Below are 27922 nucleotides of genomic sequence, written 5' to 3'. Positions count from 1 at the left end.
TTTGAGCTGGCCCTGTCTCCCATGGGGATGAGGATTGATGTGAATCTCGCACGATGTTGCAGGATAGCAGCAGCTCTATTTTTCTTTCTCACGCGCATGATTGTGCAGGAGTACATGGATAAAGGAGTATCAGTTCAGTTTTTGTCAGCCACTGCTAGAATAGTTGCAGTGGATCGACAAGCAGTAGTACTACTAGGAATGGTAGTACCAATTCTGCTGCTGTTATAATACCCGCAGATGAACAGGGAGATGTCAATTAGGAAAGAAACATGACAAGAACACAAGGATAAAGTTGTACCATGAACTTGATGTGTGCATACTGTATTAATTCAGTCATGATTAGCCCAACAATTTTGCATGGCATATGTCTGTATATACATATGCATTGGGCTTTCTGATAAATGCTTGTGGTTTAGATCAAATAAGAAAGGGGTTCTTGATCTTTAGGAAAAGAGAAATTTTACGGTGATCCAAAATTAATATGAGCCATCTATTTTTAGAGTCTAACGGTTCAGATTAGTCATAATACTACTCATTTCTTACCGGTAGTATAGGTAGTATATGTGAGTAGTATGGTAGTATTAGAGTTATTTTAGGGAGAAAAATACGTCGCATGAAAGTAATTAACTGTAGTTATATGTATCTAAATAGAGTAATATTTTATTGCCGTTTTAACATTTTAATCTGCATTCAGCATGAGAGTTCATTTGCTACCCATCGGCTAGGGTTAGCGATCCGACGTTTGTGATATCGATCTTTCTATTAGTAAAAACATGATGGGTAATTTTAACAATTACCAAAATATCCAATTACGTGGATCGTCGGATTAGATTTATACTACCTCCTACCTCTAGATAGTATGGACCACCGTAAAAGAGCTCTAGAAAAATACCTTAATCAGGTGCATGTGCTAATCTTTGTTTGAATTTAATAATCAATCTGAGGAAGGAAAGATGTTAAGATTTATGCCATTTTGTTCTTTCAAGTCTTAAATTTTATAGAGTTTGGCGGCATACAGTGGTACAGTCATACTGTATTATTTGACTTGTGTCTCATCCAAAGAAATGTCTTTTTATTTTTATAAGCGAGGTTTTACAAGAAGGGGAACTGGGTTGCATGGTTGTGAGTTTGTGATAGATTGTGCAACCACGAATTTGAATTGCCATATGAAGCATAAGCTGAAGGTGAACAAGAACTAGTACTAATAACAACAGTGACGTATCATTTTGTTCAGTTTTCGATGATGCACAGAGATTCCTAGTATTCATTTTGTTTATGTTCACAAAACCCAAAGAAATTATTGTGCGGCACAACAGAAGGGAAATGCCGGCAAGGAAGCTAACATGAGGCAAAACAAAACTACTTTACATGTGAAACTCAGTAAAGACAAGCAGTTGTAGCTGGTTAACATGTTAATGACATTATTTTTCTCACAACTAATTTAAAAATAAACAGTTTTCTCTCCTCTTATATCACAGACGGTATTTGATGACCACAATTGTGCAGTCAAAACCACCTCAAATTTCTTGTAAAACCAGGCTGTTAAAACCACCTCAAATTTCTTTCATACCTCTGGGTTTCCCTCCTCTCTGTGCGCGTATATCTCTTCCCTTCAGTTGTTATTTTGCTCCCATAATGATGCACCATTTAAATTTTGCTGACACTGAAGTTGGGAACTGAAATGTCCAATGAGGTTGATTGGAAGTGTTATGTCCTTCCGTAGGCTGTAGCTGCATCAAGTTGAGTTGCATGAAAAAGGGGTAGATGGTCGCTTTCAAATTTGATATAGCACAATTCTTATCTAATATATAAGCACTTGAACATGCATTTGAAAAGTCCTATGCCAACTCTGCAAACAAAATGGTGAATTTGTTGCACATAGGTCGGCACTAATGAGGAAAACTTGACCGAATAAGATTTTGTTGTTAGCTGGTTGGTTGTACAATGTGACAAAGGATAATCTGTGAACAATATATATTCCCTTTACATCATTTTATGTTTGCACTTGGTGGCGCTGAGACACAGTGGTTTATTTAGAGGTGTCTTTCTTCAAGCAAATCGAGTAACTGGCTGTGCGGCATTCTGTCCCGATCACGGGGCGGAGGGAGGGATTTGGTTCTATTCACTACCGAATTTTGAGACTTTGCCGTGTGCTCAGGGCACACGGCAAAGCCCTAAAAACACTCGGCATAACACTGTTGGCATACACAGTGCCGGTAAACAGCTGTTTGCCGAGTGTTTTATATCGCGCACTCGGCAAACATATTTGCCGAGAGCTAAATACGACACTCGGCCAAAAAAAGCGACCTAACGGCGCCAGGGTCTTAACGTCCTCTTTGCCGAGTGTCTAAGGTATAAACTCGGCAAACTCGAGGACACGTGGCGCTCGCACATCGTCCCTTTTTTTGGGCAGTTTGCCGACTTTGCCGAGTGTCCGTGGAATACACTCGGCAAATCACGGCACGTTTGCCGAGTGTATTGGAGGGTACTCGGCAAAGTGAGCACAGAATAGCGCCCAGATAGCACTCTTTGCCGAGTGTATACACTCGGCAAACTGGCATCCAAAATGCCAGATTGACCAGCCTTGCGACACGTGTCACATTTGCCGAGTGTTACACTCGGCATAGTCTTGTTTACCGAGTGTTACACTCGGCAAACTGTTATATACCAGATGGCCAATTGATCTATACCAGATTCAAAATTGTCAGTGCAATTCAAAACTATATATATATATATATTTCACAGATTACCACATTCACATAAACATCGCATATTACACAAACATCACATAAACCGTCGCATAAACATCACATAAACCGTCGCATAAACATCGCAAGTGACACAAACATCACAAATTGTCGTGACAAGATAGCAAAATATAGTCCAAACAAAAAGAAAATGTTGTAGGCCGTAACGGACTCCATACTTGAGTACCACCTTAACCTGCATCAATCAAGGAGCAGAAACACTAAGTAAGAAGTATGCATTTGAAAGTAAACAGAAATGCTAAGTATGGATATGGGGTTACAAAAGTAAGTTTTCAAAGTGAGGAGAACAAACCAAAGTGAGGTGGAGTACCAAAGTGCGAACCTCCAGCTCCAGGCGTATTCGATCCCTCTGATGGATACTGCACAAAGGAGGAGATAGTTAGCACAACACTCTATGGTTGTAGGAATGGCAATAATGGTGAGTACAAGGTTATAAACTAACTCACAGGAGTGTGTGGAGCCTGTGGAGCAAGTGGACGAGAAGGGGTTGGCATCGGTGGCGGAGTTTGGCCCATTGCAGCATAAAGGGGCGTCATCATCGCATACCACTGGGATCGTTCTGCTGCCATCCTCTCCTCGAACGATCTCTCTAATTCGTGTCAGAGCCTCCTTTCTTCATCCAGCTGGGCCTACAGTATGTCATCGCAATCTCATCATCGTTCCAATGCAAAGCATGTAAAGATCGTGGAGGATGAATGAAATAGAACTAACCTGGATTTCGTTCATCGCAATCCGTGTAGGCTCTGAGCGAGGGCGTATACCCGGACCTGAGCTCGTGCTCTGAGCTCTAAGCTGAGAGAGAGAGGGAGTGGTGGCCGTATCGAGTGTGCCGTCGCCAATCCAGAACCGGCCATGTTTCTTGCCTCCTCCCGCCCTCATAACCACTTTCCCATCAAGATCATGCTCGCTCGGATCAAAGTCTGGGCCGTGGACCTTCTTTGCCATCGATGTGTATCCATCCAGGCGAGCCTTAACGTTCTCGTTGGTGTACACTGAGGCCGGGTCATTCGGGTCATATGCAACCCCGTGCATCGCCTTTGACTTATGGGCCAAAGCATAAGCCTTGAACTGGGAGAGAGGCTGACCATCATTTTTTGCCGACTGCAACAGAAAAGCAATAACATTCATAAAGGGGACGCCCGCACAGAAATTAAGGAGAACTGAGCTTGGGAACAACAGATGCTATTGCATACCCATCTAGGCACGAAACCAGTCAGGCTGAGGTTGCCTTGATGGTGTGGCGCGCCAAGCATCAACAATCGCCTTTCCCGGCAAGCATTGTGACTCTCCTCCCACTCGGGAGCGCACCACTTGTCCACGATCACCGTCCAGCACGGAAGGTCTCCTGCGCACCACCCCGGAGGCACCTAAATAATCAAGTACATGATATATAAGAAGAAGAAATTAAATGTTAGTAATCTAAGGAATAATAAGCTTTAATGTACTTTACCTGCAGGTACTGCTCCCGGGTCAGAGATATGGTCCTAGCGTCTTTTTTTGTCACCTTCGCTCCAAGGTGTTCCGCGTGAAATTTGATCACGGCCTGGATGCGTGCCTCATAGTGCATATCCTTAACAAGCTTCTTGGCAGCTTTGTCGACGACAGCAGCTGCCCTAGCCTCCAAGCCCGGCTCGCATCTAAAAAAATCCTGCATATATACGCGACGGATCCAGTCATTAGTTAAATAATTTCCATGCGATTAGTATTGACTAATGTAGTGCGAAAGAAACTTACCCACAGCTCGGCCTTCACCCGCTCGGCTCTATTGGGAAACACCCTTCCCTCCCGGTCACGGGCGTCCGGCGCGGCTGCATAGTGGGCCCATGTGTATGCCGGCTCGGTTACTCCGCCCAAAGTAACCATGCCATGGAACTTCTCCTTGATCAAAAGTCCAAGGATGCCGTTTACATGGCGTGAGTGGTCACCCTCACCAACCTTCAGCCAGTTCCTGCACAAGTGTAAAGGCAAATTATTAGTATGTGTTGAAATATTGAAGATACAAAGGCAAAAAAATACTGAGAGTAGAGAGAGCCATTTACTTCTCTCCATCTGGTCGAATGAGTGGGCGTCTAGCCATTGGCATTGGTCGCCTCGGGAGGCTAGAAGGACCACGCAGCCACACACGAAAAGAAGTAGAGCTAGAGCTACCCCCCCTGGTCTACCTGCTCCTCCTCTACCTGCTCCTCCTCATCCCCAGACTGAGTCGCAGCCGTAGGTATAGGCGAGTCAGACTCAGACTCAGCCGCACCTAGAGGAGACTCAGTCTCCTCCTCAACAGCAGGTATAGAAGCACCTCCTCCACCCCTGCCTCCGCCTCTCGGCCTTCCTGGAGGTCTTCCCCGGGGTCTCTTTCCGGACCCGTCACCTGCATCCGTGACTTTCCCCGTCGCCTTTTTGTATAGCAACGTTAACTTCCTCATACCGCCCACCATGCTTCAATCACCTGCTATGAGAAAGAGTAAACCAATTAATACGGATGATACAACTTGATCTAAATAGATGAAGCATACTAAAAAACATACAGTTATTAGAAATAATCATCATCATCGAGATCAGCTGGATCATAAGTCTCATCATCACTATCACGCGTGTTGAAATAATCATCCTGATGCTCGGGAGGAGGAATGCCGTCATCATTGTCATTGCCTAAATGTAACCGCTCAAGTAATTCCAAGTCCCTCGCATTCTCAACCTCGTCTTCTTCGTCCTCGTCAGCACCAGTTTCATTGTCTACTTCCATGCCCTGAGCTTCCGTCAAGTCGATCTCAAAATTCCCTGCGAGACCATCTTCTTGAAAGAATTCTCCATCATATGTGTTGGGGTCTATGTTGTAATCTTCATTGTTTGGGACTGGTAGTTTACCGTGTGGCGGTACCTTGTACACAACATCCCAACCCTTAAGACGCTCAACGGTTTTGCACGGGTACGAGAGATAATAAACTTGCGTGGCCTGTTGAGCCACAATATAGACATCGTCTCCTGGTAAGACGGTTGATTGTCGAATTTCGACTAGCCCAAGATTAGGGGTCCGTCTCACTACTTCTGGATCGAACCAATGGCATTTGAATATGACGGGATTCAGAGGTTTGCTCCCATCAAAATTCCGTTCGTATATTTCTTCAATTCTTCCGTAGTACTCAACCCCATCTAAGCCTGGAGTAAAAACTCTGATATTTGTTGTTCTACGATTGGTCCGACTCTGCTCGTGGCTTGCTGTGTGGAAGCGATATCCATTCACGTCGTAAGCCTTAAATGACCTGACCCTATAGGCACAACCATCAGCAACTTGTCTCAAGTCGGCACTCATAGACTCGTCGGTTGTTCCCTACAAGTTTAAGCGGAATAGCTTGGTGTATTAGTCGCATGTAAGAAATGAAATCAAGTTAGAAATGAAATCAAGTTGGTGTAATAGCCAAGTTAGAAAGTACTTTCTGTTTGAACCAAGAAATGAAATCGGGCATGTCATTTCCCACACCATTTCTAAGAAGGGCCGAAGCTTCCTCGAGGGTAGGTTCCCTTGATTCATGCCAGAATTGCTCATTGAATTCCCTATAGCAATGAGAAGAAGCAGAGTTGGACACAAACTTGTGACTAGTTGAGAAATAATGTATTGAGCACTTACTGCATGTACGGCTCCACTTCGGATAGGTTGGTCAAGACATACAACATAATAGTGCGCCACTCTTCATGTTGCAAGGTCTTGTTAGTCGCACCACTTGCACTGCCAAGTTGCCCTCTAAAGATGCTAAGCTTTGATTCATCTTCGGGGTTGCCAGCATTGTAACGAGGGGGTGGATTATGCATACTGGGAAGATTGTCAGCATAGTATTTTGTTGTGAAGTTTGACACCTCCTCCAGGATGTATGCCTCGGCTATGGATGCTTCAATTTTGCATTTATTTTTACATTTATTTCGAAGAATCTTTTGGAATCTCTCAATTGAGTAGCACCAACGGCCCTGTACGGGCCCCCCCCCCATTCGTGCCTCATACAGGAGGTGCAAAATCATATGTTGCATCGGATTAAAGAAGCCGGGTGGAAAGATCTTCTCCAACTTGCAAAGCAACACAGGCGCCAGTCTTTCCATGTCTGCTTCCACGGTATGAGATAACTCTTTAGCACAAAGTTGGCGGAAGAAATTGCTCAACTCCGCAAGCACTAGCCAAACATCATCGGGGACATAGCCTCGAATCATCACCGGCAGTAGCCGCTCAAGCCATATGTGATAGTCATGACTCTTGAGCCCGTTGATTCGCAAAGTAGCTAAATTCACTCCCCTCTTCAGATTCGATGCATACCCATCAGGGAACATCAAGGTTTGGAACCACTCAAGTACTTCCCTCCTTTGGGCCCTTGTAAGAACGAAATTGGCCTTTGGCTTCGTCCACGATTTCCCGCCTCTGGGAGGGGCCATGTCTAGCTTTGGTCTATTGCATAATCTCGTTTGATCGACTCTATCCTTAACGTTATCCTTCGTCTTCTCAGGAATGTCCATGATTGTTCCAAAAATGGCCTCAGCGACAATCTTTTCAGTGTGCATTACATCAATGTTATGTGGAAGAAGGAGATCATCGAAGTAGGGGAGATTCCACAAGCATGGCTTGTGAGTCCAGGCGTGTTGCTCACCATATCCCAGAAATCCATCTCCTTGGGCATTGGCCTCGAGAGCATCTAACTGAGCACGAACCACGGCACCGGTCATCTTAGGTGGTGCTAAGCCTTCGACAACTACATCTTTCGTAAAGTTCTACGTGTCTTGTCTGAATGGATGGTCAAGAGGAAGGAATTATCGATGCTTGTCGAAGGAATAATATTTGCCACCCTTTGTCAACCAAATGAACATCAGAGCCGCCCTGCATACTGGGCATGGGAACTTCCCATGCACACACCAGCCACAGAATATCCCATACGCCGGTAGGTCATGCAGGGAGTACTGGTACCAAACATGCATTTTGAAGTTTGTCTTTGTAGCTCGGTCGTATGTCCAGACCCCATCCTCCCAAGCACGGACCAAATCATCCATCAGCGGCTCCATGTACACACTCATATTCTTCCCCGGGTATTCAGGCCCCAGAATTATCAGTGACAGGAATATGTTCTGTCGTTGAAAGATGACGCCGGGGGGGGGAGATTGAGGGGGAATAACAAACATGGGCCAACAGCTGTATGAGGCACAAGTCATACCATATGGATTGAACCCATCAGTTGCGAGCGCAATTCGTACATTACGAGCCTCTAGAGCTTTTTCACGATAAATCAGATCGAACCTCTTCCATGCTTCACCATCCGATGGATGTACCAGCTTGTCAGGATTGTATCGACGCCCATCTTTGTGCCATGTCATCTGTTTAGCAGATTCCACAGTCATATACAGCCATTGGATTCTCAGTACGAATGGAAGATACCGAAGGATCTTCACGGGGATTGCGAGCTGCCTCTTCTGACCATCACCAGAGTCTACCTCAAGATACCTAGAGGAATTGCACTTCACACAGTACTTTGCGTCCGCGTGTTCTTTCCTAAATAAGATGCATCCCTTTGGACAAGCATGTATCTACTCATATGGCATCTTAAGTGCACGGAGGACTTTCTTCGACTTGTAGAATGTGACCTTCCGGGAGAAGGCTACCAACAACTGTCAGCATTGCGTCGAAGGTTTCTCGGCTGCAGCTAAACTGGGACTTGATAGCCATTAGGCGTCCGATGGCATCCAGTTGAGAAACCTTGGAATGCTCGTGAAGGGGTTGCTGCGCCGTAGACAACATATCATAAAAGTCCTTTGCGGTTGACTCCGGCACTTCCTCCATACGTGCTTCATTAAAATGTGCGTCATGAAAGTCATCTAGCATGTCTCCGACCCCGACATCATAGTCGTTGGTGCGTTGACGCACCACCTCCTCTCTGGCACGTTCGGACTCACCATGGTAGGTCCACCGGGTATAGTGTGGCATAAACCCATTCTTACAAAGGTGTTGACCCATGACCTCCTTTGTTTGTTGACGCGCGTTTGCACAAATACTGCAGGGGCACCAAGTTCCATGAGGTCCCTTAGGCCTATCAAATGCTAATTCCAAGAATGCATCGGTCTTCTGGATCCATTCATCGGTCAAAAAACCCTGACTAGAGCGGCCAGTGTACATCCACTCACGATCATCCATCCTCTAACATATTGGGAAACATACACATAATATTTTTTTATTCAGCAAGTAATATAAAAATCAATTTCATCTACCTATACAATTAATTATTTCCATCAAATATTTGTGTTTTACCATAAGAGGGAATCGGCATGCATCAAACTATCTAATAGGTAAAGATAGATCCTAATCCCACCCGACGATGTGTAGATTGGGTCGTTTCCATGCTCTACTCCGATCCGAGACAGAATTTCGGCAGCACCTCCCCGCTGTTCTCCAAATACACATCTCGGCAACAAGCCAAGATAATGTGTATCCGGAGAACAACGGGGAGACGCTGCCGAAACTCTGTCTCGGATCGGAGTAGAGCATTGAAACGAACCCAATCTACACATCCTCGGGCTGTCCAAAAAATATGGACAATTCGAAACAGTTACGGTTATAGATATGCAAAGACTTGCATATTTATAACCATAACTCTTTCAAATGGGAGACGCATAGGTTACACGACATGCACATCCTAAACCCTAAATTAGCCAAAATTCAAAATTTTCACCTCCTTTGTAATAAATAGCAAAACTGGCATAACAACACAACAACACAGGCATGATAAATATGGAGGATACAACCACCTAAAGACTAATTAGAGGACAACGCAGACTGAAATCTGAATCAACTTTCATAACCCATTCCCCGGATAGTATTGCCACGAGGACCCCATATGATCTACTTCATGTGCTATCAGCAACACATACCCACAATGACATGAGTCACATATGAAGTCCTCATGGCAATACTGTCCGGAGGAGGGGTTAAAAGGAGGGAGGAGCACATGGCTTCAACGGCGCATGGCGTGTGGCGGTACCTTGTACCCCGGGTGTCGAAGGGGGGCGGCGCGGGGCGGCACTGGGCAGCGCGGGGCAGCACGGGGCGGCGTCGGAGCAGCGACGGCACGGGGCGGCGCTGGCTGGCGCGGGGCGAGGCGGCGTCGGCAGGCGCGGGGTGGCGTCGGAGCGGGCCGGCGCGAGGCGGAGCGGGCCGGCGTTGGGCGGCGCTGGCCGGCGCGAGGCGGAGCGGGCCGGCACGGAGCGGCATCGGAGGGGGCGCCACGAGCGGGGCGGCGCGAGGAGGCGTCGGGCGGCGGCGCGAGGCAGGGCGGCAGCGGAGGAGGGGGAGCTGGCCGGCACAGGGCGAGGCGGCGTCAGCCGGCGCGGGGCGGGCCTGGCCGGCACGAGGCGGAGCGTGCCAGCGCGGAGCGGGCCAGCGCGGGGCGGCGCTGGCGGGCGCGAGGCGGAGCAGGCCGGCACGGAGTGGCGTCGGAGGGGGGCGGCGCGAGGCGACGTCAGGCGGCGGCGCGAGGCGGGGCAGCAGCAGCGGAGGGGGAGCTGGGAGGAGGGGAAGGGAGGCGCTGGCGGCAGCGGCGGATGGGGGCGCGGGAGGCGGCGGCGGCGGCCGAGGAGAAGGAAAGGATATTCTGAGATCTGTACCCGCGCGCGGCCGGGGTGGGGAAACCATATATTCGGTAAATTGCCGAGTGTCGTTTTTTGCCGAGTTTCAAATCTAGAACACTCGGCAAAGCCCAGGTTTGCCGAGTGCCAAATCACGGACACTCGGCAAATCACCTGTTTGCCGAGTGTGAATGCAAGAACACTCGGCAAACACCTGAATTTCTTTTTTTTGCTACAAATGCACTTAATGAATTAAAAATAGCAAACGGACCCACAAAAATGCCAGATTTTAACATCGAATACGCTATGTTGTATGTTGAGTGTAAAAAAGGTTTCAAGGTCAAACGACGATTCAACCGCCACTTCGGCTTCAAACCTGATCCGTTCCCTCTCGAAACCACGATTCTTCCTCGGAGATGCTTCGGTTTCTAAGCATCGTACATGATAACTTTTGCAAAACCTTCTCAAATTTTTATCACAGCCTCTACGTATCATATCATGACACTATGGCAAGTCTCATATTTTTCAGACTTCGTTTGTTTTTTTTAGAATTAGAAAACCAATAAGCTACATGTTGGTGGTCGAGTGTTGCTGCCCAGATGTTTCAAATTTCTTTTCATTTCTTGGGTAAGGCCTAAAAATAGACTCAACAACATGAATATGATTTTTCTACCCATTTTTGTTCATTATTTCATGTGCTTGCAGATCAAATTTGACTTATATCCATTAAAAGCCAAGAAATGCACTTAATGAATTAAAAATAGGAAACGGACCTAGAAAAATGCCAAAGTTTAACATGGAATATGCTATGTTGTATGTTGAGTGTAGAAAAAGTTTCAAGGTCAAACGATGATTCAACCGTCACTTTGGCTTCAAACCTGATCTGTTCCCTCTCGAAACCACGATTCTTTTTCGGAGATGCTTCGGTTTCTAAGCATCGTACGTGACAGCTTTTGCGAAACCTTCTCAAATTTTTACCACAACCTCTACGTATCATATCATGACACCATGGCAAGTCTCATTTTTTTTTTTGTTGCTTTTTTGTTCCACCACTTCTCACTATGCTACCAGCTACCTTCTCTGATGCACTTAACGATGAACCAAGCAAAACTCATAGATCAGAAGGGCAGCTTGGTGTGTCAAGCTGATCTGCTTTTGCTTCTTTCACTTGGCAAGCATTGAAAATTCCTTCTTTGTCTGGATGACAGCTGGAATGATAGTATATAGCAGAGAAATTCTTTTTTTAAGGCAAGGAAGAAGAATTATCATTCTCCTTTGTTTGTGAGCTCAGCTCATCACACGGTAGCATCTTTGACACATGTTCAAAGCACAACTGATTCCAAGGGCCGCTCCCAAAAGTCCACATCTGCTGCATCTCAATCTTGAAGCACGACTGAATTCTAACTCCAAGTTCATAACAATATCATCCTTAAACCATACTGCAGTAGTACCGGAATCGATGTGTGGCGGCCCTTGGTTGGTTGAAACCAAAAAGAAAAAAAATAGTTTGCAGAGTTCTTAATATCGGGCACTCGGCAAACATATAAATGTTTGCCGAGTGTACGACACTCGGCAAAGGGGCGACTCGCCGTCAGCCGCCGAACGGAGGGACACGTGGCGCGTTGTTTGCCGAGTGCCCGAATTCGCCGAGTGTTTTTTCTCTCTTTTGCCGAGTGCTATTGTTTGCCGAGTGTTTTTTGAGGTATTTACCGAGTGCCTAATTGTTTGCCGAGTGCTTTCGTCGGGCACTCGGCGTAGGTGGTTGTTTGCCGAGTGCCCGATATAATGCACTCGGCATACACGTAGGCACTCGGCATACACATCGTTTCCGGTAGTGATTACAGCTATGTATGTTGATGTTTAGGATGAAGAGAAGCATAATTTGAGTGTTGGTGTAGATTTTAGCTAGCCTTTTTTAGTTTTAATGGGATGGAGGGAACCATAATTTCAATGTATAGCTGATCTTGTAATTTTGGTGCAGATTTGTGAATTTTTAATGATTTGACAATGAGTTTCTCATTTTATTATTTCTTTCTGAATTTTCATGGATTGTTTTCTGATTTTTTGGGACCATTATTGTTCCCCGGGATTTTTACCCCATCGGTCCCCAAACAGCGGCGGAGAACATAACCCCCATGGGGAATTCCCCCTAGGAAATGAAATGCCCTCTAAACCCCGCTTGGGGGTTTTCTTCCCTAGGCTCTTTTCCCCTGGTTCCCAAACGAAGCCTTAAGGTGAGACATTCGGTGTGGCGCTGCATGAGACAAGTGTTGCTTGTCATACCAGAGCTAGATTCACCATGCGGTAGAAGCTGAACTCTTATGTCATGTTGCGTGTAGTGGTTGCAGTTGTGGCAAGTGCTTTCTTCAAGACTCCAACACAGCAGGCATTTGATGGAGCAATATTCAGGCAAGATGGCGGTTTCTGATTTCTGGCAACGCCCTTTTGGCATTGTGGGCTTTGCCCAACTGGACGCTGCAGACGAAGTTGAATGAAATATGGCGCATCTGTTGAGTTCCATGAGAACACTGAACTAAGAGGTGCACACAGTTCGGGCTTTCGAAACAGAAGCAGTTGGAGAAGTTTCAGAGAAAGAACCAATCTCCAGAGCTGGATCATTCAGTTTCTATGAAGCTTATTCTGGAACTGCTGAGGGGAGTGCCCATATTGGAGAGGTAGCAGTGGCCTTCACTGGTGCGCTGAAGGCAGTGGAGAATGGTCTTGATTTGCTTATGAGACAGCATGCTAAATTCTACTTCTGGTAAGGAATATAGAACTCGGTGTTGTTGCTTTGGTCTTTAGATCTTTAGATCTAGGGAACATGGCGAAGAAGTCAGTTTTTCTCGGTTCGTAGCGCATGCATACAGAACTCATATGCTACTGTGTACATTGTACCAAAAACAGAGTTATAATCTACTAAAACCGAACGTCTGATCATACTGAACATATGCTACAAGAAATTTAAAACAGAGTTATAATCTACGGTGTATAGATGCATGCTACAGAAAATACATAACTAAATGTTGCGAACATGCATTAACATGATCATTACTTCCCATCAAGCTGTAATAACACCGCTTAATATCCTATATCTGTTACACATGTATGTCCTAATTAAGAACATTACTAATGCATCAATCTTAAGTATGTCGAGGTCCGACTCCAAACTTCAGGCGATGGCGATGGCCGAGCAGATCGAGGTCCGACTCCAAATCTCAGACCACGGCCACGGCCACGGCCATGGCGGCGAGCAGGATGATCAGCTCTAGTGACGAATCACGCTTCGCATTGGAGGTTGGCGGCGGCGTGGTGAACAACGGCGGCGCTACCGAGCCTGCTGGCAATGCCAAATCAAACGCTCAGTCAGGCACCAGTTTTACTGGACGCAACCAAGCCATCCGTACGGACGCAATGCAATGATTGATCTCGGTGCCGGACGGTTACCTGAAGGCTGCTGCGCTATCGGAGCTGCGGCGGCGGCCGGAGGCTGCGCCGGCGAGCCCTTGGGCGCGTAGGGAGGGAGCACTAGCCCTTGCACTACAAGGCCGACCCATCGAACAGTCAGAAAACACAGTAGTCACACTGCAGAGATCGGAGGCGGGGACGAGAGGGCGGCGCGGCTACTTACTGTTGCAGAGCTCGACGGGCGGCGCGGCCTGGCCGCAGCTCTCGGGGATCTGGAGCGCGCGGGTGACGTCGACGTCGTAGCCCGTGGCGCGCCCGTACGTGCCGTCGGCGACGTAGCAGAGGCAGAACGGGTCGGCGTTGAAGGCGGCGCTGTACGCCGCGCAGCACGCGGCCGATGCAGCCGGCGCGCTGCCGATCATGAAGCTCCGGCAGTCCGTCAGGCCGGCCAGCGAGTCCCGGCAGTACTCCTGCGCTGGCGCCGCCGCGGCCAGCGCGGCGAGCAGGAGGAAGAAGAGGGGGAGCCTGGGAGACGACGCCATGGATGGGATCGATCGATCGAAAACGAGCTGTGGAGTAGATTGGAGAGACGAAGAGGGGGGGGGGGAGACCACGTGGTTTTTTGCATGGGAAGCTTAGGGCGCGAGTACATTTTATAGAGGCAGGGATTAGGGCTTTCAGATAAAGGAAGGTTTAGGATTTGAAAGAACAAGGACATGCGTTCTCATTGCGTACTCGTGCAAGGAACAGACAAGTCTTTTCGCCAAAACATGACCAAAATATATCCTTCGTAAAAATATTTTTTAAAATTTCCACATGTTACGATATAAATTAGTAATCAAAGTTGTCCCACAAAGCACATCACACCTAAAACATCACACATTTGTAAATAGATACTCCTTTCTGTCATAAATATATGTTGTTTTTAGAAAATATTCGATCAAATTTTTAAAACTTTGACTGACAATAGCTTTCAAAATATCTAGTTTGAAAACATTAAAATTATATGTGTAGATTTATCTTGAAAAATATTTTCATAATATCACAAATTTATAAATATATTCTAATAGAAAATAGATGTCAAAGCTATACATTAGAGACCGTATCTCATCCAAAACGACATGTATTTCATAATTACATGAATTTGCTGCTTAGAAATTCAAAAAGTTACACAACAACATTGTCAATATCCCATATCAAAACGTATCCTTCTTTTGGACGAACAACATTGTCAAAGGATTGCTTCGTGGCCCATTGGACCAAAAGGTTTGGAGGTTAAGCCCAACATAATGGGCCCATACCAGACCGGCCCGGCCCGGCCCGCTTTCCGTATGTCACCGTTGACTGGACTCAATTTAACCGTTTCCGAGTACCCGCCAAAAAAAAGACGCAAACCAATCGGAACCCAAATGCGTCCCGCCGCGGCCGCGCCGGCGGACCCGCTGCTCCTGGTGGCGGCGATCGAGGCGGCGATCTCCTCCCGCTCGCCGCGCCTCGGCCGCGCGGCGCACGCGCGCGCTCTCAGGCTGCTCGCCCCGGCCATCCCGCCCTTCATCTGTGCCCACCTCGTCAACCTCTACTCCAAGCTCGACCTCCCCGGGGCCGCCGCCGCCGCGCTGGCCTCCGACCCCAATCCCACCGTCGTCTCCTTCACGGCCTTCATCTCCGGCGCCGCGCAGAACTCGCGCCCACTGCCCGCGCTCTCCACCTTCGCCGCCATGCTCCGCCTCGGTCTCCGCCCCAACGACTTCACCTTCCCCTCCGCATTCAAGGCCGCCGCCGCCGCGCCGTCGCGCTCCACCGTCGGGCCACAGATCCACGCCCTCGCGCTCAGGTTTGGGTACCTCCCCGACGACCCCTTCGTCTCATGTGCGGCGCTGGACATGTACTTCAAGACTGGTCGCGTCGCGCTGGCGCGCCGCCTGTTCGACGAAATGCCCAACAGGAGCGTGGTCGCGTGGAATGCGGTGATGACGAACTCTGTGCTCGACGGACGACCTCTTGAGACAGTCGAGGCATACTTTGGGCTCCGGGAGGCTGGTGGGATGCCGAATGTGGTCTCCGTTTGTGCATTCTTCAATGCTTGCGCTGGGGCGACGTACCTGTCCCTTGGGGAGCAGTTCCATGGGTTCATGGTGAGGTGCGGGTTTCAGATGGATGTCTCGGTGTCGAATTCTATGATTGATTTCTATGGGAAGTGTCGATGTGTGGGGAAGGCCAGGGCGGTGTTTGATGAAATGGGAGTTAGGAACAGCGTATCCTGGTGTTCTATGGTTGTTGCATATGCGCAGAACGAGGCAGAGGAAGAGGCTTTCTCAGTGTACCTGGGTGCAAGGAGAGCTGGGGAAGAGCCTACGGACTTCATGGTTTCCAGTGTGCTCACCACATGTGCGGGACTGCTTGGCCTTGATCTTGGGCGTGCTCTGCATGCAATTGCTGTCCGTTCGTGCATTGATGCAAACATTTTTGTCGCAAGTGCATTGGTTGACATGTATGGGAAGTGTGGGGGTATTGCAGAGGCTGAACAGGTCTTTTTGGAGATGCCACAACGGAATCTTGTCACATGGAATGCGATGATAGGAGGTTATGCTCACATTGGTGATGCTCGGAATGCACTTGCAGTGTTCGATGATATGATAATGGGTGGAGAGACGCCACCTAATTACATCACACTTGTCAATGTGATCACCACATGCAGTCGAGGAGGTTTGACAAAGGAAGGGTACAAGTTGTTTGAGACAATGAGGGAGAGGTTTGGGATTGAGCCGCGGACTGAGCATTATGCTTGTGTGGTGGACTTGCTTGGTCGTGCAGGAATGGAAGAGCGAGCTTATGAGATCATACAGGGGATGCCAATGACGCCTTCCATTTCTGTCTGGGGAGCACTACTTGGGGCATGCAAGATGCATGGGAAGACAGAGTTGGGAAGGATTGCAGCTGAGAAGTTGTTTGAACTTGATCCTCAGGACTCTGGCAATCATGTGCTACTCTCAAACATGCTTGCATCCGCTGGCAGGTAAAAATTAACATTTTTATTCAGTCTGAAGATTCTCTTAGGTGTTCCTGAGGTGTAATTTTTTTTATAGAGAATTCCATTGGAGCAATTTATAAAAGACTAATCCTCAGTTCCAGACGCTAAAGTTTAAACAAAATTGAAATTGTCACTCCCAGCATATCATTATAATGGGTTTTCAGTAAATTGCACATAGTCTTCATGGCACAACATAGCACTAGGAATATATTTAAGCATGTGTTCGTATCTCTTGTCTTCTTCTCTTCTGGGTATTTCTAATATGGTTCTACATATCCTCCATTACTCATGAACCAGGTAAATTCAAATGAAATCTAAATTGAAGTACTATGTTGCAAAAATAAAAAAAGATCTGAATATTTTATAAGAGGCACACAAAATATCTGTCAGATTATGATGCAGATTAGATAGACAAAGAAGAACATATATGAAAATATACTCCATATACATACATCTTCAGTGGATTGTCTTATGCTGAATCAATAATTAAAGAGGCGCTTGTTCAAATCCTGGAGTAGGTTACCATTTTTGTGAAACTTATCTTAACCGTACAATCAATTTAACTCACTCATAAATTCTGGTCTAGATTAATTGTATCTTCTGAACTTATCCAGGTGGGCAGAAGCAACAGATGTACGGAAGGAAATGAAACAAGTGGGAATTAAAAAAGACCCAGGTCGCAGTTGGATCACCTGGAAAAATGTTGTCCATGTTTTCCAGGCCAAGGACACAAAACATGAGATGAATAATGAGATCCAGGCATTACTGGCCAAGCTCAAAAGGCAAATGCAAGCTGCTGGGTACATGCCAGACACACAATATGCTCTCTTTGATGTTGAGGAAGAAGAAAAGGAATCAGAGGTGTTTCAACATAGTGAAAAGCTTGCTCTGGCTTTTGGATTGATTTGTATACCACCTGGTGTACCTATAAGGATCATGAAGAATTTGCGAATTTGTGTAGATTGTCACCGAGCTTTTAAATTCATATCTGGTATTGTTGGTAGGGAGATAATCGTGCGAGACAACAATAGGTTTCATCATTTCAAAAATTATGAGTGCTCATGCAGGGATTATTGGTGAAAGTTTCATCCACAGGATCTACTGATGCATATTCTTTTTGGCATCTCTAGAATCACTTCTGCAAATATAGAAGAAGGTATGTATTTTAGTTCCTGTGCATTATTTGTATTCTATCATGTGTCAGAAGCACATATTTTTGTCTTAGTTAACTTCTGTAGTGATTGTGTTAGTGAAAACAATAACTTGATCATCCAAATTACTACAAGTCATTTGAGCTATGGTAACTGATTACTATGATGTTAGAGAGATTACTGAAGCAGAAAGCTATCAAATCTGTTGTAGATAACTTTACCATATTGTTGGTTCGTTAATAATGGCGTCCATAGGATCAAACGGAGGACTTTCAGTTGATAACAACTTTACTTCCCATCAATCTACTGATAATATTTTCCTTACATTTGCTCACAGAACCGAATTTGTCTCGAGCAATTCTTCCACAATTGGAAATGATAGTTTATTTAGATTTGAATGTGTCTCAGTTTTTCCAGTTTTGCTTCTCCACATTTATTACAGCAATTGTTTGCAAGTGCAATAATGGTTAAACGATTAATCTTCATATAGTTATTTTGGTTGTTTAGTACGTACAGAGTGTGACATTAAACATGGAAAATGCAGAATCAGATGGAAATGGTCAGGCTGGCCAAATTTCTTCTGGGCTCCGCTCCGGCTGTGCTTGGAGAATACAGAATACTATCAAGATGGGAAATAGGACCCACATAAAGCAGCCTGACAAATCAGAAGAAGGGACTTGTAAGATCTCACTTGGTTCCGGCATTTGAAAGGTGGAGTTGAGGAGATGCAAGCATGGGTCATGCGCCACAAATTGCCCAGCATGTTTGTTGCAGCTATCTGGGATCACCTCAGGTTGTGCATAATCTGGAGAGATATGGAGGAAATGAAGAGCATATTATGCACATTGCATTTGAAGCTCTGTGATGTCGATACATGGTCGCTGGGAGAAGAGGTTTGGTACTAGTTTAAGGTCAACTCAGCCATCCACGATGTTCCTCCAGTGTTGAAATGATGAGGACTTGGAGGCTATAGTTGGGCTGCTTTTGTTAGTTCTAACCCGGGGAAGTAGTAATACAAAATGCACAGGCTCTCCTAGCTTGTAACTGGGCACTGTAGCTGTCCAATCATCAGTTCAAATTTTCCTTCCCCTTTCGGTTTTCTTGTTCAGATGCTAACCGTTCCTTCACATATACCAAACGTTCCATTCCAGAAAACTGTCACTTCAGTTCACCGTTTCAACCCCGACCTGTCACTACCAATGAAGATAGATATCATAAGCATTGCATAGGTCTTACAAGGAGTCAATTCCAGCTCATAACATATAGCAGAGGCACTCAACGTAACATGTGTAGCAGTAGGAAGTAACCATACAACGTAACCTGATAGCAGATTATCTAACAGCACTGGTAAGTTGGTCAATCGACTGTTAAGTGATTTTCAATGTGCCAAATCTTCAGCTTCAGTTTCAGTTTCAGTCATCGACGTCTGCAACCCAACAAGCATTACATCCGTTAATACTGTCCAAGAAAGAACTTAATTACGATATAATAATACGACATGAAACAGAAAGAGCTGCATGTTGTAAAAATGGATTAGCAAAACAGAAACTGAGGTGTTCTGCTGATATATCCTACCAAGTTTGGAAAAAAAATCATCGTTCTGTAGGATTTCACCAAGGAGGTTAGTAGATTTTGTTGCTTTGCTAAATCCACCGCAAAAAAAATTGTCTTTTTTATTTCACTTTGCAAAAGCATTTCTTTTCTGCTAGTCTAATCTCGCTAGTTGCTACTCGGTTATGCAGTAGAAAATATTGAAGTAATGTGTTATTTGATCTCTGAACTGTAAATTTTTCAAGGGGCTTTAAAAGATCCGATATTTTGTTTTGATATCTTTGATGTCAGGATGGTAAAAATGTAAACTAGAACATAGATGTGCAAATGATAAGCAATTTCTCTCAATCCCTTCCTTGATGTCAATATTTTTTTATGAAAATTAAGTCTTTCAAGAGATATTCTAATGTTTATTATATAATCTCCTAAATTGAAACATGCCCTGATCTTTAGGTCCTCTAGTTATGGAAGGCATATTTAGAGGGAATGTTATCGCAAGATTAGTTAGGACCGAATTTTCCACTTTATAGAAGGAGAGATATATTTTGAGAGAAATACTTTATGTATATAATTCATTTGTATAACCCTATTACAATCAGGTGTTTAGAACCTTTTGATTTATAAGTGAGCCACCATCCAAAGTGATTTGAGTCCGTTGATCTCCTGATTGTAAAAGAGTTGTACAAACGGTTCGTACGCATAGCACTGCCCATTTCGAATGAATTTAGATCATTTTTTTCTGTTTGCCAATTCCAGAGATTTGGCCTTCTGTTTCCCATTAAGAAATTGAAAATGCAACCTCGATTTTCATATTCCCAACTACAAATAGCAACAAGCAATTCTATATTTGCAATCTACTTGTAACTTTAGAGTTTGCTAACCAAACAAGAAAGTCCTACAATGTATGTCTGCACATATCACATTACAAGTTTGCAACATTTTGATCATATGTCCTGATCCACTATAAGCAATTATAAAATCGATGATATTGATGTGTGAAGCCCTCGGAAGCTGTGAAGATGATCAACGAGTGGGTGAAGAAGGCCACGGACAACCTCATCGACGCCATCATCTCATGGGCGGACCCACCATGATGCATGGGTATTCAAGTGAATACCCAACTTTTTTGCAAAAAAATTGATTATACAGCAGCTATACTACGTATATATATCTCTAGTTAGGCCAACTTACTTGTTTGCTGCTTCAATCTATCAGACCACCCAGCAAATCGTGAGCCTAAGCTACTATCCATCCTCCACTTGGCCTATTAACTAGAAAGAGCCCACCTTCTCATACCACAGCAACAAGCATCAAGAGTTCATGATCTCCATATTGTGACTGTCCAGTTCGACAGTCAGCAGTTGAGCGTGAATTTTTTGTGCAAGTTAAAGATAGTGACATCATTTAACGCTTCCAAACCATGAAGGAATACAAAGTTAAATTATAATTTTCTTTTAAGTATTTTGTAATTTCTCTTAATTAATTGAAACTTCTCTACTATAAACAATTTATACTTTAAAATTTACGCTACTATAGATTTCTCGTATTTTAGATTAAATATTTTTTTAATACTGAATACCCAATCGCCAAATTCTGGGTCCGCCACTGGCAACATGTTTCCTTCCAGTTAAATAAGAGGGCCTCCACAACATGTCTTAAAACATTATTGCAAAGCAGTTGACAGTACACACAAATATATGGATCTGCTTAGTCCCCACTACTAAACCTAGCCTCCTACAGCCTCCATGAACGATCCGATTCAATGGAAATGTCCTCATTTGAATCAGGACACAACACGATTTCCGAGCTCCAGTCAGCGGGAAGTACGTCATCTTCGTCAATGCCCATTGATCGCGACGCTTCCTCATCGACTGGTACGCTCAGGTTGTCATCGTTGCCAAAGTGGTGGGGTACGCTAGCGCTGAGCAAAGCATCTTCTACCTGAAAGACAACCTGTTACAAGTCATGCGCTATGTTGTCAACCTCAAGAAGTGCCCGATTCATATCCACGGCCGCAGGGCAGCTGTTCATAGTCAAATTGTCGAAGGCAACCTTCTTCAACGCTTGCGCTGCCTCATGCACATGGTCCTGGAGCATCAACACAAGAGCGACAAGCTCGGTGGCGTCCATCTAGAGCCAGGCCATTCATCAACGACCATAGTGTCAAAAATCAAGAGAAATTGGAGTTTACCAGTATGCCAACATGTTTAGACAACCACAACAGCAAGCATGACCAAATACCTAGCAGACAGTCGATACTTCAGACATCAAGAGATGAATTGTGCTCAATTTCTCAACAAAAGCTACCAGGTATCATCTACATACTTCCACAACTCCAATTGCAAACAACCACATATCGTGCACTCTCTACCGTTCACCCTAATTTCATAACCTATAGTCTGCACAATGTAAAGATCGGACATGAAGACATGAAATTTGGTCAATATGTCAACTCTTATGTACCATGTTTGATCTATATACTTACAGAGCTCCAATTGCAAACAACCTAATACTTATTTAATTGTACAGACCACATATCCTATACTCTCTACCATTCACCCTAATTTCATCACATTCTGAATCATATCCTATAATCTGTACATTTGCACCACTGCAAATAACTTTGTTGGTATGAGCTATAAGAATTGTGCCAGCTCCAATTGCAAAGTCCCCAACTACCTGAACCCCATGAGGGAGATGTGTTCTACTCAATTGCATCTTTCCATGACAAGAGGCATATCCGCATATGAACAATGAAACACCTTCATGACTAGGTACTCACAATTACCAAAATTCACACAATGCATACAACAATTAAACATCAATAACCTAGGTAATCAGAAGTAGGAACACTCGCACTGCAACACCAAGGGAAGCTAACGATCATAGCCCTTTCCAGTACACCACAAACGTGACCATCTCCTTCATCACCTTCAATCCAAGCTATCCTTCGCACAACCACAACAAACACAACAAGGGGAGCTCGGCAAGCCAGCGAAGACAACGAAGCATCCCGATGCACTAACCTACACCAAGCCACAATAATCCCTCCTCCCCCGACCTCTCCATGTATCCCTCCCTATCACCCCCTTCCGCTCAATGGCGACGAGCACCGGCACATCAGAGATCCCCCCAACCCCCCCCCCCCCCCACACACTCTGACTAACCGACGCTATCTCAGTGCAAGACTTACCAGAGCTTGGAGACGACCAGGGACCTGCTACTTCGGCCAAGCACACCGACGGGGGGGGGGGGAACCTGGGAGCGCGCCCGCCAGATCTGCGGCCGCCCAATCCTCCACCGCCAGGGACAATGCTTCTTTCGCCGGCTCGCCGGATTCTTCTCGCTTCCGCCGGCCACCGAGGCCGCCCGCCTCACCTCCGCTCGTGCCCGCCAGCTCCCTTTCCGTCGCTCCGCGGGAGTCCCAAACGCAGCCCGATTGCCCTCACCTACAGGGAAGCGGCCGCCGCATCCCTCTGCAATTTTGCCGTCTCCCTGGCCCTCTCCGCATCCCTGTTGCGGCCAATACGGCCTCCGCTGGAGATCGAACTCTCCCTCACACGGACCCACATCCGACGTGGATGCGGCTGGGCGGCAGGATACGGGCTCCGCTGGAGTTGCCCTTAGCTATTGACTTCTACAATATAATTTTTTTTTTTACTTCTAAGCACATTGTTTCTCAGAAAAACTACTTTCAGTTGATTTCTCATCTTCTAGTTTATTTCCTCATAAACAAGTTTCTAATTTCTCTAGAAACCACTTAAACAAACCAGCTCGTCGAGCACTCGTCTATTTCCTCAGAACTTAATCTAGTAACTTCTGCTTGTTGAGCACTTGTCTATTTCAAAAAATTTGGTATTACTCTACAGAAAAGTACCTTGCAAGACATGCTTTAGTGTCTGCATCTCTTTGCTGGTTCTTTTTCAGAATAATTTGGGTAACCACTAACCACAACTGCTCAGAAGCTTAATACTTCTGCAGGAACACACTCACATTTCAGTTACATGTATTTGTGGCAACCAAACCAGCCCAATGGACAGGCGCAATTCTTGCCAAATGCGTTTCTGCAGCAATTTACAAATGAAGATGGACAATGTCACGATAAATCGGAATACGTTCAATTTACACTCAAATTAGATGTACACCATCTGCACCACAAACAAAGCTCAGCTGATTACTTCATTGCAGCAGTAAAACAGTGGACAAATATACGAGAATATAAAGATGGCAAACAGAATTGGGCTAAACCACGCTCAGTGATTATTTCAATACAGAAATAAGAAAGAGAAACACTATGTAAGCGCATCACAAACATGAATATGACAAACATAATTAAGTTCTTAGCAGTCATGCAAGATAAATGACTGCAAAATAGTTCAGAAAAATAACCACTCTACTGTGGTACGATCAATACAACAACCTGAACACTAAGGCACAAATACTGCAGCCTACAGACATCAAGTGGGGACAAGGCCCTCTGAATCATCATAACAGTCTATCCTAATTAGTGCAACAAATACTGCTACAACGATCACGATCAAGCTCAAAAGAATAGTGAACTTTGGCCTATATTTCCTGGCCTTTCCTCTGCTGCTAGTCACACAGACATTGTTCTCTTTGCAATCAACTTCAGAGGATGCTTTGCAGGATGAATTCTCAACCTCAGTAGTGGAGAGCCCTGATTTACCTTCATTGGAGAGCGTCTCGGTCCTACCGTTGCCACTCTGCGTATCAACGGTTTCATTCTTATCCTTCCTCTCTTCAGCATTGCTGTAAGAATGCAGTGATAGCATCTCTTCAGATGATTCCAGTAGTTCCTTGCGTTGACGATCTGGTGATGGTGAGCTGCTATGCTTGGCCATGGAATATTCCTCATAACTAGCAGAATCAGAGTCGTACGAGCTCTGAAGTGATAGGAGAAGCTTTCTTGGTGTTGTGTATATCTTCACATCATCAATATTGATCGGCCTTTCAGAAGCCTAGGACAAAAATGAAATGGCATAATTGGTTACTAGCTCAACTGATGTACAAATCATATGAAGCAATCCTTGAGAAATAAAATTGTGTAAAGATGTAAGTATATGTACCCTGGGACTGGGGGTCTTATCCCTTGATATGGCGTCATTGGGACTTGGTGACACAAATCCTGCAAATGAGTCAGTGCACTCAAAGCTGGCATCAGTTACTTCACTGTCACAGACCTCTCCCAAGTCATCTTCAAAGTACTTGCTGTTTGAGCAAAGTTGAATGAACAAGCCATCCTTCAGAGAAACATCGACGCCATCATTGCTCCACAATCTCCTGTTTGTGCGCCGGTTCTGGTCAAAGTTGCAAGAGGACTGCCCAACTGAGACCGGCGATTCAGTGAGCGTACTGCCATTCATGATGGATGAATCCACATTCTGTGATTCCGGGGATCGGAACTGAACTGGAGAAGCAGCAATGCTGGAACTTGCAGGGCTGCCCTTGGCACTCCAGAGGCCCCTGCACGGGCTCTTCTCTCTTTTCCTGTGGAAGTTGGACCCAACCATTGAGCTTGTGCCAACCTCATGTCTCGACCCCTTCTGTGCCGCAATGCTCTTCGCACTCTGCGATGCCTCAAATGCAGCACCTCGGACAAATGGCATGCGGTCATTCTGGCATTGCTCCATCACATCAATCACCTTGCCAAGCTCTGAGGATATGCACCTAGGATCGACAAACTTCATGAAGAAATTGATCATCTGGATCGCCGAGAGTCGTTTCTGGGAGCTGCTCTCTGCTGTATCCCCATCAAGTATCTGCAGCCCTGACCGCATGATGGACCTTGCATACGCCTCTGCAATCAGACCATTGTGCTTCACCAACGCCATTGCCAGGCCCATGTGCGCATTAGACCGTGTCGCCTTGTCGTGCATCGCCCCGGCCACTTTCAGGCAGACGTCATTCACCATCTCACCGGACGCAAACCTCCAATTGCTCGACTCAACAAGCGCCTTCAGGCACAGCGCCGCGCCGGACGCAGTGCCATCCTGATTGCCCATCAGCGCGTTGCAGAGCGGTTTGCAGAGAGAGGCGATGATGCTGGCCTTCTCCTCGTCAGGTGTGGAGGGGTCGATGCCGTACCGGGCGATGGCCGGGACCACCTTGGAGCACGCCTGGTGCAGTGGGAACGACCCCCCGCTGGAGGAGAGCGTGCACATGATGGTGGCCATGATGTTGCCGATCTGCGGCACGATGTTCCGGCCGTGCACCCTGGCGAGGACCTCGTAGAGCGAGATGGTGAACTCGCCGGGGGGCAGGCCGGTGGCGGCGGCCTTGGTGTCGGAGACCTCGGCGAGGAAGTGCGGGATGGACTTGGAATCCAGGTGCTTGGCGTAGGACTTGAGCGCCTTCATGGCGGCCCGGCGGCTGTCAGCGTCCTTGTCGAGGTTGTCGAGCTCCTGCCGGAGCAGCGGGCTCAGGCTCCGACCCATCAGTGGCCTCGCAGCAAGCAAGGCCTCCTCCGCAGCATCAACACGCTGCTCCTGCAAACGAAGCCGAAAATAGACCAATTCAGACGAAAAAGGCGGCATCTTTAAGCAACGTGGAACAAAATCAAGCGCAAGAATCGCGGAGATAAAGGAGCATTGGTGAGTAATTAATTGTAGAATCCACCAAATCTGGCAGATGACATCAGATTTTGAGCACCGTATCTCGACCCAGAAAGTATTCAGTGCGTTCGCATCGCGCGAATTTCACTACTTGGAAGTAACGGATGAGAATCAAGAAACGACCTACCAAACTAATCTAAAGATCCACCCTGACCTGCCGCCATCAATCGCGCAAGAAAAACGCGAGCTTTTTCAAGAACAGAGGAGACTCAATCGACAAGACAATCAAAGAAGCACGCGCCTTGCATTAAGTTCACCTGGATTCAAGAACTGAACTGCTCTCTCTCTCTCTCTCTCTCTCTCTCTCTCTCTCTCTCTCTCTCTCTCTCTCTCTCTCTCTCTCTCTCTCTCTCTCTCTCTCTCTCTCTCTCTCCACGATTTCAAATCGCAAAATGGCAGAGAATACGGAGGGAGAGGAGCGAATCAATCAGCATGAGCAGCTAGCTCAGATCCGCCGTTGGGACGTTGGGGGAGGAGGGGCTCAAACGAGGAAGGGTTTCTGCGTTCCCCTCTCGGGGTTTTCGACAGGAGAGCACCCTCACCTTCTTTTCTCACTCACGTTCTCCTAGCCACGGGCCACGGCCAGGGGAGCGTGTCTGCGGGGCCCACCTGCAGTGGGAGGTGCGGGTTGGCAGGTGGGTGGGTGAGGGCGGCACGTTTTGAAGCGGAGCTCGGGGGCAGTGCAGGCGCGGAAGGGGCGGAGCGGCCGCGGGGTTTGAAATTTGGGGCGAGGAAATTACCGTCCTACCCCCCCCTTGCTTTTGGGCTGAGAGGTGCGCGGACTGGGTGGCTCTACGTGGGCTGGGTCGGGCCGGTTAGGGTTTGTGGTGGGTCAGATGACTCAGGTCGCTCTGTGTTGTGGGCCTGGGTGGGCTTGGATTTTGAGCCGGTACATAGTGGCTTTGCAACGGGCTTGAATCTTGTGCGGTTGGTAGTACAAGTGTACAATTCCATCCTAACGTGAAATTCTGAGTTATTTCTCAAATTCTATAGGTGATTTTAAAAATTAGGTGGTCGAGATAGTGCGGTTATCACCATCTTGGTTCGGAAGCATAACCCTAAATATTCGCAAGGAGGGCTAGTGTTATAAAAACCATTGTGGCTTATGGGAGAGAGTTGCGTTTTAGATGGTTACAAAAGATCAGTGTCGTAAAAGTGGGCTACTTTTGTAGTTCAAAAATGAAAAACAAGCCGAGTTCAAATTGAAAAACGAACCTTTTCAAATTAAAAGAATGATATTGAACGAAGTGCTAGGCTTGTATGCAACGGGTGATATTGGTACATACTTTCTAAACAAGTGCATTGATTATTGATCCTTGTGAAATTCTTGTGTTTCACACCACACCATTTCCTGTTACAGTCTCTTGGTGAAATATTCTTTGGTCTGGATCGAACAGAATGGACACATCTTCACCTGAACAGAATCCTACATCCAGTGAAAGCATGTGAGATCATAACAAATCTGAGGGCTATTATACATACCATCCTATGGCTGTTATACGTATTAATCTCCATATACAACCGTCGTGCTAAGACTAAAAACACTTGAACGGTGAGTCACACATGGAACAATTAGCATAAATACCTGAAGAATTTCCCCAGCACATTTTCATAGTTACAACTACAAATTACTACTTATGAAAGCAGGGAGTGTCGGTGGCTACGTAGGCTATCCACGTCGGCCAAAATTGATTCCACCGCTCGATGTGTATCGTTTGGCTCGGCTCGTGTGCAGAGATGGCGCTGGACTGGCTTCGTTGGCGGAGGCTCCCGCACCCGCGTTCCGCGTCGCGCTAGGCT

The 27922-nt window shown here is 46.2% G+C and overlaps 4 protein-coding genes across 8 annotated transcripts; 1 reads left to right on the top strand and 3 right to left on the bottom strand.

The window, feature by feature from the left end:
- Positions 1-9716: 9716 nt before the first annotated feature.
- LOC133886451 (actin-binding protein wsp1-like) lies at positions 9717-13594 on the bottom strand. The gene is made up of 2 exons (XM_062326154.1): positions 13574-13594; positions 9717-10289 (listed from the first exon to the last, which is right to left on the bottom strand). Exons 1-2 carry the CDS (start codon positions 13592-13594, stop codon positions 9717-9719), a joined length of 594 nt encoding a protein of 197 aa, XP_062182138.1.
- A 319-nt stretch (positions 13595-13913) lies between these two features.
- On the bottom strand, positions 13914-14340 carry LOC133886071 (non-specific lipid transfer protein GPI-anchored 19-like). The gene has a single exon (XM_062325801.1). It carries the CDS (start codon positions 14297-14299, stop codon positions 13973-13975), a length of 327 nt encoding a protein of 108 aa, XP_062181785.1. The 5' UTR covers positions 14300-14340; the 3' UTR covers positions 13914-13972.
- Positions 14341-15151: 811 nt separating this feature from the next.
- Positions 15152-19260, top strand: LOC133887520 (pentatricopeptide repeat-containing protein At4g14850). 2 transcript variants are annotated; one of them, XM_062327499.1, is made up of 3 exons: positions 15152-16773; positions 17403-17944; positions 18447-19260. In XM_062327499.1, the coding sequence occupies exons 1-2, from the start codon at positions 15167-15169 to the stop codon at positions 17866-17868; spliced, it is 2073 nt and encodes a 690-aa protein (XP_062183483.1). In that variant the 5' UTR covers positions 15152-15166; the 3' UTR covers positions 17869-17944; positions 18447-19260. The 2 variants fall into 2 exon arrangements, with proteins under 2 accessions (XP_062183483.1, XP_062183482.1); XM_062327498.1 differs by having other exon boundaries at positions 18484-19256.
- Positions 19261-23810: 4550 nt separating this feature from the next.
- On the bottom strand, positions 23811-26596 carry LOC133886138 (protein SINE1-like). 4 transcript variants are annotated; one of them, XM_062325868.1, is made up of 3 exons: positions 26250-26596; positions 24578-25996; positions 23811-24469 (listed from the first exon to the last, which is right to left on the bottom strand). In XM_062325868.1, the coding sequence occupies exons 2-3, from the start codon at positions 25943-25945 to the stop codon at positions 23948-23950; spliced, it is 1890 nt and encodes a 629-aa protein (XP_062181852.1). In that variant the 5' UTR covers positions 25946-25996; positions 26250-26596; the 3' UTR covers positions 23811-23947. The 4 variants fall into 4 exon arrangements, with proteins under 4 accessions (XP_062181852.1, XP_062181854.1, XP_062181853.1 ...); XM_062325870.1 differs by having other exon boundaries at positions 26277-26596; XM_062325869.1 differs by having other exon boundaries at positions 26364-26596.
- Between the last annotated feature and the right edge of the window lie 1326 nt (positions 26597-27922).

This window comes from Phragmites australis, chromosome 12 (genome assembly GCF_958298935.1).
Source record: "Phragmites australis chromosome 12, lpPhrAust1.1, whole genome shotgun sequence".
Classification (NCBI taxonomy): domain Eukaryota; kingdom Viridiplantae; phylum Streptophyta; class Magnoliopsida; order Poales; family Poaceae; genus Phragmites; species Phragmites australis.
The sequence above is the reverse complement of the archived record's forward strand: the minus strand, read 5'-3'. Positions and strand labels throughout refer to the sequence as shown.

Coding starts and splice junctions, on each gene's coding strand:
- LOC133887520 (XM_062327499.1), top strand. CDS start 15,167: ATGCGTCCCGCCGCGGCCGCGCCGGCGGACCCGCTGCTCCTGGTGGCG. Junction 16,774..17,402: donor ATGCTTGCATCCGCTGGCAG/GTAAAAATTAAC, acceptor GAACTTATCCAG/GTGGGCAGAAGCAACAGATG.
- LOC133886071 (XM_062325801.1), bottom strand. CDS start 14,299: ATGGCGTCGTCTCCCAGGCTCCCCCTCTTCTTCCTCCTGCTCGCCGCG.
- LOC133886451 (XM_062326154.1), bottom strand. CDS start 13,594: ATGGCCGTGGCCGTGGCCGTG. Junction 10,290..13,573: donor TGGCCGTGGCCGTGGCCGTG/GTCTGAGATTTG, acceptor CCCTCCTCCCAG/CTCCCCCTCCGCTGCTGCTG.
- LOC133886138 (XM_062325868.1), bottom strand. CDS start 25,945: ATGGGTCGGAGCCTGAGCCCGCTGCTCCGGCAGGAGCTCGACAACCTC. Junction 24,470..24,577: donor ATAAGACCCCCAGTCCCAGG/GTACATATACTT, acceptor TTTTTGTCCTAG/GCTTCTGAAAGGCCGATCAA.